The sequence below is a fragment of the Cheilinus undulatus genome, linkage group 3 (genome assembly GCF_018320785.1).
Source record: "Cheilinus undulatus linkage group 3, ASM1832078v1, whole genome shotgun sequence".
Lineage (NCBI taxonomy): Eukaryota > Metazoa > Chordata > Actinopteri > Labriformes > Labridae > Cheilinus > Cheilinus undulatus.
Window position 1 is genome coordinate 282,501 of NC_054867.1, and position 15,494 is coordinate 297,994.

The 15,494-nt window shown below is 38.1% G+C and overlaps 1 protein-coding gene across 1 annotated transcript in view; it reads left to right on the forward strand.

Moving 5' to 3' along the window:
- The window catches only part of pik3c2b (phosphatidylinositol-4-phosphate 3-kinase, catalytic subunit type 2 beta), a 105,861-nt gene that overhangs the window by 51,989 nt on the left and 38,378 nt on the right, over positions 1-15,494 (forward strand). The window contains exons 6-14 of the mRNA XM_041782556.1: positions 1,047-1,126; positions 3,374-3,437; positions 3,769-3,915; positions 4,358-4,391; positions 5,579-5,774; positions 11,052-11,174; positions 11,275-11,442; positions 12,410-12,521; positions 14,298-14,440. Of these exons, the coding sequence (XP_041638490.1) occupies positions 1,047-1,126; positions 3,374-3,437; positions 3,769-3,915; positions 4,358-4,391; positions 5,579-5,774; positions 11,052-11,174; positions 11,275-11,442; positions 12,410-12,521; positions 14,298-14,440 (1,067 nt within the window). The remainder of the gene's footprint in view (positions 1-1,046; positions 1,127-3,373; positions 3,438-3,768; positions 3,916-4,357; positions 4,392-5,578; positions 5,775-11,051; positions 11,175-11,274; positions 11,443-12,409; positions 12,522-14,297; positions 14,441-15,494) is intronic.

The window sequence follows — 15,494 nt, forward strand, 5'->3', positions numbered from 1 at the left end:
TCCTAACGACGTCAAACGAACCTTTAAGGTGACTAAAAATTCATCATCCTAACGACGTTAAACGAACCTTAGAAGTGACTAAAAAGTCATCATCCTAACAACGTTAAACAAACCTTAAAGGTGACTAAAAAGTCATCATCCTAACGACGTTAAACGAACCTTAGAAGTGACTAAAAAGTCATCATCCTAACGACGTTAAACAAACCTCAGAAGTGACTAAAAAGTCATCATCCTAACGACGTTAAACGAACCTTAGAAGTGACTAAAAAGTCATCATCCTAACGACGTTAAACAAACCTAAGAAGTGACTAAAAAGTCATCATCCTAACGACGTTAAAAGAACCTTAGAAGTGACTAAAAAGTCATCATCCTAACGACGTTAAACGAACCTTAGAAGTGACTAAAAAGTCATCATCCTAACGACGTTAAACAAACCTTAAAGGTGACTAAAAAGTCATCATCCTAACGACGTTAAACGAACCTTAGAAGTGACTAAAAAGTCATCATCCTAACGACGTTAAACAAACCTCAGAAGTGACTAAAAAGTCATCATCCTAACGACGTTAAACAAACCTTAAAGGTGACTAAAAAGTCATCATCCTAACGACGTTAAACGAACCTTAGAAGTGACTAAAAAGTCATCATCCTAACGACGTTAAACGAACCTTAGAAGTGACTAAAAAGTCATCATCCTAACGACGTTAAACAAACCTTAAAGGTGACTAAAAAGTCATCATCCTAACGACGTTAAACGAACCTTAGAAGTGACTAAAAAGTCATCATCCTAACGACATTAAACAAACCTTAAAGGTGACTAGAAAGTCATCATCCTAACGACATTAAACAAACCTTAAAGGTGACTAAAAAGTCATCATCCTAACGACATTAAACAAACCTTAAAGGTGACTAAAAAGTCATCATCCTAACGACATTAAACAAACCTTAAAGGTGACTAAAAAGTCATCATCCTAACGACATTAAACAAACCTTAAAGGTGACTAAAAAGTCATCATCCTAACGACGTTAAATGAACCTTTTTCACACAGAAAGAAGATGATGACACGCTGTCCACCATGAACCACAGCATCCTGCTGCAGGAGCGGCCAATCAAACAGACCGTCACCAGGTCAGGACTTGTCTCTGCTCATTATTATTGATCATATTCAGCATGATTATAATTATTGATCATATTCAGCATGATTATTATTTTTGATCGTTTTCAGGATGATTATTATTGATCGTATTCAGCATGATTATTATTGATCATATTCAGCATGATTATTATTATTGATCATATTCAGCATGATTATTATTTTTGATCATATTCAGCATGATTATTATTATTGATCATATTCAGCATGATTATTATTATTGATCATATTCAGCATGATTATTATTATTGATCATATTCAGCATGATTATTATTTTTGATCATATTCAGCATGATTATAATCATTGATCATATTCAGCATGATTATTATTATTGATCATATTCAGCATGATTATTATTATTGATCATATTCAGCATGATTATTATTATTGATCATATTCAGCATGATTATTATTTTTGATCATATTCAGCATGATTATAATCATTGATCATATTCAGCATGATTATTGTTTTTGATCATATTCAGCATGATTATTATTATTGATCATATTCAGCATGATTATTATTATTGATCATATTCAGCATGATTATTATTTTTGATCATATTCAGCATGATTATAATCATTGATCATATTCAGCATGATTATTATTTTTGATCGTTTTCAGGATGATTATTATTATTGATCATATTCAGCATGATTATTATTGATCATATTCAGCATGATTATTATTATTGATCATATTCAGCATGATTATTATTATTGATCATATTCAGCATGATTATTATTATTGATCATATTCATCATTATTATTATTATTGATCATATTCAGCATGATTATTATTATTGATCATATTCAGCATGATTATTATTTTTGATCATATTCAGCATGATTATTATTATTGATCATATTCAGCATGATTATTATTATTGATCATATTCAGCATGATTATTGTTTTTGATCATATTCAGCATGATTATTATTTTTGATCGTTTTCAGGATGATTATTATTATTGATCATATTCAGCATGATTATTATTGATCATATTCAGCATGATTATTATTATTGATCATATTCAGCATGATTATTATTATTGATCATATTCAGCATGATTATTATTATTGATCATATTCATCATTATTATTATTATTGATCATATTCAGCATGATTATTATTATTGATCATATTCAGCATGATTATAATCATTGATCATATTCAGCATGATTATTATTGATCATATTCAGCATGATTATTATTTTTGATCGTTTTCAGGATGATTATTATTGATCATATTCAGCATGATTATTATTATTGATCATATTCAGCATGATTATTATTATTGATCATATTCAGCATGATTATAATCATTGATCATATTCAGCATGATTATTATTTTTGATCGTTTTCAGGATGATTATTATTGATCGTATTCAGCATGATTATTATTGATCATATTCAGCATGATTATTATTATTGATCGTATTCAGCATGATTATAATCATTGATCATATTCAGCATGATTATTATTTTTGATCGTTTTCAGGATGATTATTATTGATCGTATTCAGCATGATTATTATTGATCATATTCAGCATGATTATTATTATTGATCGTATTCAGCATGATTATTATTTTTGATCGTATTCAGCATGGTTATTATTGATCGTATTCAGCATGGTTATTATTATTGATCGTATTCAGCATGATTATTATTTTTGATCGTATTCAGCATGATTATTATTGATCGTATTCCGCATGATTATTATTGATCGTATTCAGCATGATTATTATTGATCGTATTCCACATGATTATTATTGATCGTATTCAGCATGATTATTATTTTTGATCGTATTCAGCATGGTTATTATTGATCGTATTCAGCATGGTTATTATTATTGATCGTATTCAGCATGATTATTATTTTTGATCGTATTCAGCATGATTATTATTTTTGATCGTATTCAGCATGATTATTATTGATCGTATTCCGCATGATTATTATTGATCGTATTCAGCATGGTTATTATTGATCGTATTCAGCATGGTTATTATTATTGATCGTATTCAGCATGATTATTATTTTTGATCGTATTCAGCATGATTATTATTTTTGATCGTATTCAGCATGATTATTATTTTTGATCGTATTCAGCATGATTATTATTGATCGTATTCCGCATGATTATTATTGATCGTATTCAGCATGATTATTTTCCTCTCATGTAATTGTTCTGGTTCTTTCTCTCTCCTCGTATTCAGGGAGGCTCTGACTCTGCTGCTCGATACTTTTCATAATGAAGCCGAGTCCTTCCTACTGTCAGAGGTAAACGACACAGTCATCTCTCTCTAAGAAATCAAATACCTGACAACAGAACATAGTCATGAAACTACCCCAGCTTTTAAAACATTTACAACTAACCACAGGGCTAGTGTTAGAGTTAGGGCTAACCCTAACCCTTTAAGACAGGCGCTATCACATACTCTGGATTATTATCTGAAGAATAGATGCAGTTTTATTTAAATAATTATTATTTATTTTTTTGCCCATACTATAACCCCCTTATAAGATGAAACACAGTGACACACATTTGGACTAACAAGGCACTAAAATCTTTAAATAAATCTCTTGTTCTTGTTTTGTTTTTCCTGTACAGGTTGAGCTCCCGCTGCATGTGGAGCGTCTCGTCCAGTCAGTGAAGGCGCTCTGTAGCTCATTAGCAGCCGTGGAAACACCAGATGTGACCGCTGCCCTCAGTCAGCTCCCAGCATGCCCCTGTCGCCTACAGCCCAAAGTCCTCAAGGTGAGAGATGCTGACAGGGTCGTTATCTTTGTTGATTTGAGGGATCATCAGTACACCGGAAGTTCAGATTTTAATATGAGTCTATTTTAATATGTGTCTATTATACTGAGAGTCTATATTAATATAGTTTATTTCAGTATGAGTCTATTTATGAGTCATCAACCGTGCTCGAGGCCAGACTGTATTTGACGCAGCTCTGCAGCGACGCTGTGTTTGGGGCTTCAGACTCCCTTCTTTTGTTCTTTTCTTCTTCCTGTTTTTTAATAACTGCAGGTAAACTCCTGCACATGATTTGATTCAATGTCAGCTCTTTTTGACACCATCAATCAAAATCATTTCCTGTGAAAACAGTCATGAGTGGATTTAAACGCTGTTTGACTAATTAACAGACAGACGCTCTACCTGATGGGTTAGATTAAATGTGGTCTTCTTTTTTTCCCAGGATGCTTCAGTGCTGGCAATCAGAGAGAACAGAGGTATGAAAAACATCAAACAACACCACACAATGATCTGTAGAAAAATATTGGCTGATTAAAGCAATTTCAAAGATAGGTGCAATAAAAAAAGAATAGTTTGTGTGTAAAAATAGAAAAACTAGAAAAACAATAGATATACGGACAGGCTGTGTCCACTGGAGGCTTCCTCTCATTAGACTGGCCACACTACAGGATTTATAGCCTGATTTAAGGTCAGATTTGCTCCCCAGATGATGGTGGGGTCGATCCTGAGTGGAGCCTCGTCACAAACAATAATTTGTCCGAATAATCCTCGTGTGTGTGTGTGGTGTCAACACGATTGTTTGACTGCTCCAGATCATGTCCTAGCCTCCAAGACCCCGAATCTTAAATATCAAGCAGCTCTGATAGTTAAGATTCTAGGTTGTAGTGTCTCTGACAGAGTACCCCCTACAGCCAATGAGAGCGAGCAGACGGGGTAGTGTCACCAGCGAATCATACGTTGATGCTCCTGTAGCTCTGCCAGGACAGCCTGTAAAGGACAGTAGAGGATATCCACAGACATCCAAGTTTGTTTTTCTGAAGTCACGTGATCACCGAGGTCGCTGCAGGTCAGTTTGGTTTACGGTGATCTGACGGTCTGGCTGAGCCGTCTAGTGTTTATGTTCAGATGATTAAAGATGAAAAATCTTTGAAAGTGTCCTCATCTCTGTGGACTCCCTCAGTTTTAAAATGGTTTCAGTTTAAAGATGGTGTCGTGTGGCCGGCCTTAGGCATCAGCCCATTTTAACATCAGGATTAAAACCGTTTACATCCAGATATGGTCTGGATTCTGAATCGATTCCGTTTTAGACCCTCTCTGTACAGGAAGATGTGTTCACAGTTCATCTGTTTGTTCATATTGAGGCTTAAAGTTTGATGTGAGTGATCGTTCCAGGGTGTGGATGGGTTTAGTCTGACTGGTAGTTTACCTGGAGGTTAAATCCGCTCTGGCTCCTCCCACTCTGTGTCTCTGAGTTCACCTTCAAGATGAAGAAAACCTTTCCAGTATGGCGGCCACCATCAGTCAACTTCATCACCAGTGGGTGACCTCACAGAGGCTGCGTCCATGTTTTATACACTGATTTAGCTGTGATAATGAAATTTCCTGTCCAAACACGCCCACTCACATCCTGTCTTGTTCTCGTTCATCACTCTTCCTCTCATAGACAACGTGGTGGAGAAGTTGACAGCGGCCATCTTGGATCTGGTGGAGTTGTACTGCAGCACGTTCAACGCCAACTTCCACACGACACCTCAGAGTCAGAGCTGCACGGCGCCCATTCAGGAGGCCGGCCTCGTCACCAACGTGCTCTCCTTCAATGTGTACGCCGCTCATCGCATCCCCATCACCTGGGCCGCCAGGTAGGACTGCACTCTCACGGGTTAGAGTTAGGGTCATGTTTCCTCATCAGTGCTGTCAGAGGAGCGGGCTGCTGGCGCCCCCTTCAGGCTGACTGCTCTGTCACAGCCTCAGTGTGGACAAACAGAGTGATGATTCAGCTGATCTCACTCAGAAACAAAAGAGCTCAGAGCTGCTGCCCCTCCCCCTCCCCCTCCCCTCTTCTCTGCCTGAACAAAGGGCTGACTGCCTGGGAACCAGAGCTGACCTTTGACCCCTGAGGATCCCTGGCACCTGGCTGCCAGCATCAGACACCATCTGTGTTTGATACGGATAGCAGAGTGTGATCAGAGCATTTCCTCCGCTGTCTTATTCATTAAAGAACTTCAGATTTAAATGGAGGAGCAGAGAAATAATGCCAGATATTTTTATATCATGGTTTTAAAATCTTCCTTTAAAGGCTGTGGCTGTACCAGAATGTCTAACTTTCTTTGATAATTAACCACATTAGTCATTGAATGCCCAGCGTCCTGAATCTGTCACACATCAGGGAGATTTTCACTCATATGTACTGTTTAATTTAAGTTAGATATTTGAAAATCTACAAAGAAGATGTGAATGCATGCCTGTTTCCTCTCCTGCTGTGGAGATCTGAGTGAGAAAATGCAGACGTTTGTTTCCACTGCTGGTGTGCAGCATTCTGAATGAAACATCCAGCCTTGGAGCTAAATAACGACAGAAGCTCTTCAGAGGTAAAGGACAGGTATAACGGCAATGAAATAACGTGTAATTATGTAACATTACGACACATGAAGCAAATAGTCAGAACTACTTTCTGAGTAAACCACCGGGCGGAGTGACACAGTGCAGCAGCCGTGTCTGGAGTGTAGTTCCGGCTTTGCAGTTAGCTTTAAAACATCTCCGTCTCGTAATGTTCTATGATTAGTTCATGGCGTGGTGAATGTGCAGGTCACAACTTGTCCACGAGAGCATTTTGGAGTTGTTGGATTGTGTTTTTGATGAGTTTGATGAGGGAAAACCGGAAATACTGTCTCCATTGAGTTGGCACAGCAGCTCCAAACTTGGCAGTGCCGATCTAAAAATAGCTTGCACCGACGACTAAAGGTAATGAACCTATTACTAAGACTATAGGAACTATGGCAATGGGCAAATTTGCCAAAATGTTAAAGTAACCTTTTAATTTAATAGAAATAAACTAGAATATTTCCACTGTTGTAAATCTGATTTCAACAAAATGTAAGACTTTTTAAACTCAGATATTATAACTTTTTCTCCTTATTGTACGTTTAATAATCTGAAATTCTAAGTTTGTTTTCTCATTAATATATGACTTAATCTTCAAAAAAGTGATTTTTTTCTTCCCCCAAAACCACTGTTGCTCAGAAATTGATGGTTTTGTTTTAAATAGATGCGGACAGTGTCCCATGACCCTCCAGGGGGGCTCAGGCCCCAGGTTTGGAACCTCTGCCCTACCAGATAGACATGATGGGGAATGTTTTTATCTTTGAAATGTAAATGAAAGTCTGTTTTCATTTAATTTTCTTTATTTGATTTTGTTCTCAGTAAAATTTCTTGAAGTTTTTTCAGTGTTTGATGTTTTTTCACTTCAGTCATGAAAAGAAAACTGCAGCAAAGATCTGACCTCCCCTGTAGTCATCAGTTATCTGTCCGTTTAAGACTTTTCATGATAAATTAAAACAAAAATTGAAAAATGAAAAAGCTCATGGTGCTAAAAAAAAAAAGTTTCTTTTCCTCTGAGGGCCTCCATATATTTCTCTCATGGTGCATGATCACATGATCCTCATAGACACGCTGTGATTGATCTGATTAATGATCAGATTAAAGACAATCAGATAAAAGATGATCAGGTTAAAGATGATCAGGTTAAGGATGATCTGATTACAGATGATCAGGTTAAAGATGATCAGGTTAAAGATGATCAGGTTAAAGATGATCAGATTAAAGATGATCAGATTAAAGACGATCAGGTTAAAGATGATCAGGTTAAAGACGATCAGATTAAAGATGATCAGGTTAAAGATGATCAGGTTAAAGACGATCAGATTAAAGATGATCAGGTTAAAGATGATCAGGTTAAAGATGATCTGATTACAGATGATCAGGTTAAGGATGATCAGGTTAAAGATGATCAGGTGAAAGATGATCTGATTACAGATGATCAGGTTAAAGATGATCAGGTTAAAGATGATCAGGTTAAAGATGATCAGGTTAAAGATGATTAGGTTAAAGATGATCAGGTTAAAGACGATCAGGTTAAAGACGATCAGGTTAAAGATGATCTGATTACAGATGATCAGGTCAAAGATGATCAGGTCAAAGATGATCAGGTTAAAGATGATCAGGTCAAAGATGATCAGATCAAAGATGATCAGGTTAAAGATGATCAGGTTAAAGATGATCAGATCAAAGATGATCAGGTCAAAGATGATCAGGTTAAAGATGATCAGGTCAAAGATGATCAGGTTAAAGACGATCAGGTTAAAGACGATCAGGTTAAAGATGATCCGTTTACAGATGATCAGGTTAAAGATGATCAGGTTAAAGACGATCAGGTTAAAGATGATCAGGTTAAAGATGATCTGATTACAGATGATCAGGTTAAAGATGATCAGGTTAAAGACGATCAGGTTAAAGACGATCAGGTTAAAGACGATCAGGTTAAAGATGATCTGATTACAGATGATCAGGTTAAAGATGATCAGGTTAAAGACGATCAGGTTAAAGACGATCAGGTTAAAGACGATCAGGTTAAGGATGATCAGGTTAAAGACGATCAGGTTAAAGACGATCAGGTTAAAGACGATCAGGTTAAAGATGATCTGATTACAGATGATCAGGTTAAAGACGATCGGGTTAAAGATGATCTGATTACAGATGATCAGGTTAAAGATGATCAGGTTAAAGATGATCAGGTTAAAGACGATCAGGTTAAAGACGATCAGGTTAAAGATGATCTGATTACAGATGATCAGGTTAAAGATGATCAGGTTAAAGATGATCTGATTACAGATGATCAGGTTAAAGATGATCAGGTTAAAGATGATCAGGTTAAAGATGATCTGATTACAGATGATCAGGTTAAAGACGATCAGGTTAAAGATGATCAGGTTAAAGACGATCGGGTTAAAGACGATCGGGTTAAAGATGATCGGGTTAAAGACGATCAGGTTAAAGACGATCGGGTTAAAGACGATCAGGTTAAAGACGATCAGGTTAAAGATAATCTGATTACAGATGATCAGGTTAAAGACGATCAGGTTAAAGATGATCAGGTTAAAGATAATCTGATTACAGATGATCAGGTCAAAGATGATCAGGTTAAAGATGACCAGGTTAAAGATGATCTGATTACAGATGATCAGGTTAAAGACGATCAGGTTAAAGATGATCAGGTTAAAGATGATCTGATTACAGATGATCAGGTTAAAGACGATCAGGTTAAAGATGATCAGGTTAAAGATGATCTGATTACAGATGATCAGGTTAAAGACGATCAGGTTAAAGACGATCAGGTTAAAGATGATCAGGTTAAAGATGATCAGGTCAAAGATGATCAGGTTAAAGATGATCAGGTTAAAGATGATCAGGTCAAAGATGATCAGGTTAAAGATGATCTGATTACAGATGATCAGGTTAAAGACGATCAGGTTAAAGATGATCAGGTTAAAGATGATCAGGTTAAAGATGATCAGGTCAAAGATGATCAGGTTAAAGATGATCTGATTACAGATGATCAGGTTAAAGATGATCAGGTTAAAGATGATCAGGTTAAAGATGATCTGATTACAGATGATCAGGTTAAAGACGATCAGGTTAAAGATGATCAGGTTAAAGATGATCAGGTTAAAGATGATCAGGTTAAAGATGATCAGGTCAAAGATGATCAGGTTAAAGATGATCTGATTACAGATGATCAGGTTAAAGATGATCAGGTTAAAGACGATCAGGTTAAAGATGATCTGATTACAGATGATCAGGTTAAAGACGATCAGGTTAAAGACGATCAGGTTAAAGACGATCAGGTTAAAGATGATCAGGTTAAAGATGATCAGGTTAAAGATGATCAGGTCAAAGATGATCAGGTTAAAGATGATCTGATTACAGATGATCAGGTTAAAGACGATCAGGTTAAAGATGATCAGGTTAAAGATGATCTGATTACAGATGATCAGGTTAAAGACGATCAGGTTAAAGATGATCAGGTTAAAGATGATCTGATTACAGATGATCAGGTTAAAGACGATCAGGTTAAAGATGATCAGGTTAAAGATGATCAGGTTAAAGATGATCAGGTTAAAGACGATCAGGTTAAAGACGATCAGGTTAAAGATGATCAGGTTAAAGATAATCTGATTACAGATGATCAGGTTAAAGATGATCAGGTTAAAGATGATCTGATTACAGATGATCAGGTTAAAGACGATCAGGTTAAAGATGATCAGGTTAAAGATGATCAGGTTAAAGATGATCTGATTACAGATGATCAGGTTAAAGACGATCAGGTTAAAGACGATCAGGTTAAAGATGATCAGGTCAAAGATGATCAGGTTAAAGATGATCTGATTACAGATGATCAGGTTAAAGACGATCAGGTTAAAGATGATCAGGTTAAAGATGATCAGGTTAAAGATGATCTGATTACAGATGATCAGGTTAAAGATGATCAGGTTAAAGATGATCAGGTTAAAGATGATCTGATTACAGATGATCAGGTTAAAGACGATCAGGTTAAAGACGATCAGGTTAAAGATGATCAGGTTAAAGATGATCAGGTCAAAGATGATCAGGTTAAAGATGATCTGATTACAGATGATCAGGTTAAAGACGATCAGGTTAAAGATGATCAGGTTAAAGATGATCTGATTACAGATGATCAGGTTAAAGACGATCAGGTTAAAGATGATCAGGTTAAAGATGATCTGATTACAGATGATCAGGTTAAAGACGATCAGGTTAAAGATGATCAGGTTAAAGATGATCAGGTTAAAGACGATCAGGTTAAAGATGATCAGGTTAAAGATGATCAGGTTAAAGATGGTCAGAGGGGTCATTGCTGGGATCTTTGAGTACGTCAGGAGTTCAAACTTCATTCGTGGTTCTTCTCTCTGTCGGTGTGAACTAGAACTGCTGGGACTACAGCGCCACCTGCAGGCTGACGGTGTTGTGATTTCACTGGTATTGCATTTAACCTGACATGGCGTTTTTAAGACATTTATGCTAACCTGCTCCTCTTGTGTTTCCGCTCTCTGATTGGTCAGTTACGAGGGTTTCTTCCTTTCATGCTCTCTGACTCATGGAGGGGCGGAGCTCTGTGCCCCGCAGCACACCAGCAAACAGTCGGTCAGCAAGTACCTGTTCCACCTGGTGACGTGGGACCAGAGGTATGTACCTGGCTCTCCCCTGATGACATCATCAGTCTGTCAAGCTCCTTAACTCAGCCCTCTCTCTCCCCACTGTAAACGCGTCTCTCTGTTTGTCCAGGGTTTGTTTCCCTGTTCAGATCAACCAGCTGCCCAGAGAGTCCCAGCTGACCGTCACGCTATACGCCAGCTCTCTACCGCCACCTGGAGGAGCTGAGGAGAAGGGGAAGCAGCGACGGAGCATCGAGGCTCTTGGCTGGGTCACCATGCCGCTCTTCAACTTCAGACAGTGAGTCACATGACCCTCTGATACAGGAAGTCCCTGTTCTATAATGTAATAAACCGTGGGATCATTGCTAGCCAGGTTGTCTCTGTTTCCTGTCTTTAAGTTAGAGTTTGATCTCTCCTAGGGATGGAGATCTCAGGGTCCATCACTCTGAAACATGCCTGATCTGTCCTCCTGTAGCCATGACATCATGGAGGAGGGGCTATGTTACTGTACTGAAGGACAATCACAGAAAACATCATGGCATGGAAATACATGGAGACTAGAAAATGCAGGATGAATATATTTATTTTACTATTCATCCTGCTGATGTTGTGGCTAATAAGGGACAGGAGGTGGGAGGGAGTGGGCGTGTCTTACCCCCGCAGTCATGATGACCTTAAGCCACTTTTAAATCCAGGTTAGATGAACCTCAGCTCAAACTCTGAGCTTTAGTTACTCTCTAAGGTAATTTAAAGTAGCTGTGCTTCAATATGAATACAGTAGTCTTGTACTTCTTCCACCTCAGGATGATTCTCCTACCTCAGCACGTTTCCCCGCCACCCTAACCCAACCCTCCGTCGTGACTGAAGAGGAAGAACGCCATATTTGACTTTAAGAGCCGTTTTATATAGTCAGTCAGTCAGCTGTGGTGAATATGTGAGTGTCTAATAACGGCAGAATGGCTGTGTGCTGATATCCTGGTAATCGTGAGTCATGATTACATGTCGTATTGACCTATCTGACATGTCCCGCCCCTAAACCAGGACGATGACATAATGGCCTATAGATATTTTATCCTCTCCACATTATTAGTGGTGATGACTGAAAACGTCAGCTGATTTTTGGTTTTTATTCGTCATACGTCCGGTCACTCTGTCCGTCCTTCACTCAGGCTTCAGCCCAGCTATTGTGACATCACTTCCTCCTAAACCGTGCTGATGAGGGAGCGTGCAGACTGATAAGAGAGCGTTTCTGTGTGTTTCTGCAGCGTCCTGACGTGCGGCAGGAAGTTACTCGGCCTGTGGCCTTCGACTCCGGGAAGCGGAAACGCTCGAACGAGCTCGCCAAACTTCAGCCAACCAGACAGCGTGATCCTGCAGGTGAGACAGGAAGTGACCCGGCCACAGTCTAGGTGGTTCAGCTTTATTGGCACTGTTATGGAGTCCTCAGATCCAGGTTCTGTGGATCCAGCAGGATCATAGCTTTAGCCTCACATTTAAACACTGACTCATCTAACCACAGCTCACACGTCACTATAATGACCACTCTGAGCTCAGACAAACACTCATTAAACTGTCTATTAAAGGTACAATACGTAGAGTGTATGCTCTGAAACGTCCACATTTATTTAAAAATCACAACTTTTACATAAAGTCTGAATTATTTGTTGAATAGTAACTATTTAAAATATTTCAGACTGTTTAAAAACCAGAATGTTCCCACATATCATAAATAAATGTAAAATAAATATCTTTGTATGGTGCTTAATAGCAAAAGTATAATACACATCTATCTATTGATTTTAGATGGACAATATTATATTTAATACTCATGACCAGGGTCTGCACGGTTGCTGAGTAGCTTTCTGATCTCTTTAAACCAGGGCTGTCAAACTCATATGAAGTCCAGGGTCAGATTTGTTCTGAGAAGAAGTCCTGAGGGCCGGATTCTGAATGTAGGCCTAACCTAAGAGCCTAACAAGGTCAACATTTACACGTAAACTGTCAACCTTATTTTCACCATTAGTAAAATATGAAGAAATATAAATAACACTGATAATAAATTATTCTCAGATGAAAAAGTCAAAACGATAAGTTTAAAGTCTGAGATAAAAAGTCAAACTTGATAGTTCAAAAGGTCAATACATGTAATTTAAAGGCAAAATTATGTTTTAAAAGGCAAATACATGAGCTAGAAAGTCAAAATCACAAGTTTAAAAGATAAAAATATGACTTAGAATTTTAAAATTGTGAATCTTGAAGGTCAAAACATGAAAAAAGTCAAAATCATAATTAAGTTAGAATTGTGAGATAGAAAATTAAGAATATGAAATGACAACAATAATTTCCTTACTTTTTTCTTCTTTAACTCTTTTTCAGATTTCTATCATTTAACAAGGATATTTTCAATCATTAAGGCGAAGTTTACAGGTTTATACCGGAGGAAACCCTCATACCTGTGTTCCAGTTAGAATAGAAAGATCTGAAGATCTTGGGGGCCGGTTACAACTGTACCAGGGGCCAGATTTGGCCCCCGGGCCTTGAGTTTGACACCTGTGGTTTAAACAGAAGATTGAACACTTCTGCTTTCATTAGCAATCCTTCAGCAGAAACCTACTTCCTGTTAAACAGCCACAGTAACACAGCAGCAGCCAATCACAGCGGGCGCTCTATGTGGGCCAGCGCAGATCTTTGTTTTAGTTCAGTCGACTGAATCAGGAGTTTTCCTTCTCTATGCCTGATTAAAACCCTCGTTAGAGCTCCGCTTTGATTAAAATACAATTTAACATGCACCAGTTCACAGTTTTAAAGGAGTATCCCGTCAGTTTGGCCTGATAATATAATTTCAGAAAAGTTGGGACATGGTGTAAAATGTGTATAAAAACAGAAACATGGAATGTGTTAACTCTTTTTTTAATCATAATTATTGCTATTCTAAAGTTAAATGTGGTTAAATTAACATGTTTCAGTGCATGGAAGAGGAAATCAGAGAAATCTTCTGTAATCATTGCCTGTTTTTTTTTTTTTTTTGCTGAATCCTAAAGGTGCTGACCACTGGGTTAGAGTTGTAGGTCCTGGTCCAGAGAGGTCTGGTCTAGTGGTTAGTCTGTGTGATGGTGGCAGATGAAGGGAAACGTCTCTCTTGGTCTTTCTCAGGTGGACTTTCCCACGTCCTCGTTTGAGGTTCGGTTCAGCACTCCTGCTCCTGCAGACTTCTGTCCTCAGTACGATTTCTCCAGACTGGACACCATCAGTCAGATCCAGCTACAGGACGTCCTGCACAAGAAGGCCTTCTTCTGGTCAGTCACTCACATTTCGGCCTTATTCATGCATGCACAAACTCCTGAGAACTTACTCTTCTGGGTGTCAGCTGTGAACACAAATGTGAGCCTTACCAGATCAACGCTGCGCTCCTTTCCTAAAAGAATTTGAAGTCCTTGCAAGAAGATTATTTTGTATTCACATTTGATTCTGTGATAAATTTGGCCTTTGTGAAAGGATAAAGGCAAATATATATATAACAGTCCAACACTGACTTTAGTGAATGTCTGGAAGTAGAAGGGTAGGGTGTGAGAGAAACGTGTTTAAAACATGACTGATGTCTGGTGCTAGGGATGTTTGCCAACAGTAGCTGTCCATCACTGAAGGCTTTGTTTTATTAAAAAAACAGTTAAAGGAGATGTTCGACATTCTGATCAGCTTAAATCATTGATGGCCCACGGTCCGCACTCATGAACTCACTCAGGACAGACTGGGACAAACGCCACTGGAGTTTCCTTTCAAAAGTCTCACAGGGGGAGGTTGGAGTCTTATTCAAACATCAGAAAACCACGATAGAACCACTCCTGCTCTCACAAACAGCATTTCCAGCGAACACAACTAGCAGCTCAATCACAAATGTTCACTGGTTGGCCTTCTGGTTTATTTCCTTTGTTATAGTTGAGGAGGAGGCATTAAAATGGCATTCCTGCTGTTGTCATAGTGATGTACAGCACTGTCTGACAGTTTACAGAGGAAACAAGCTTCAGACTTGGAGAATCTCCTGGTAGTTCTGCTTTCACTGTGTCTGTGCAGTCGCAGGGTCAGGATTATGACAGAAATCCTTCTGACCAGTCTGGATCAGCTGTGGTCAGCTGTCTACACTAACGACACAGCCATGCCTGACCTCCAAGGGACTCCTGAAACTCTAAATCAATGTCTAAATGAGCAGAAAATAGGGTTACCCTAACCCTAACCCAGTGGTGTTTAATCTTGGGATCGGGACCCCCTTTGGGGTTAGTTAGTTTGTTTGTTTGTTAGTTTGTTTGTTAGTTTGTTACTTTGTTAGTTTGTCTGTTTGTTAGTTTGTTAATT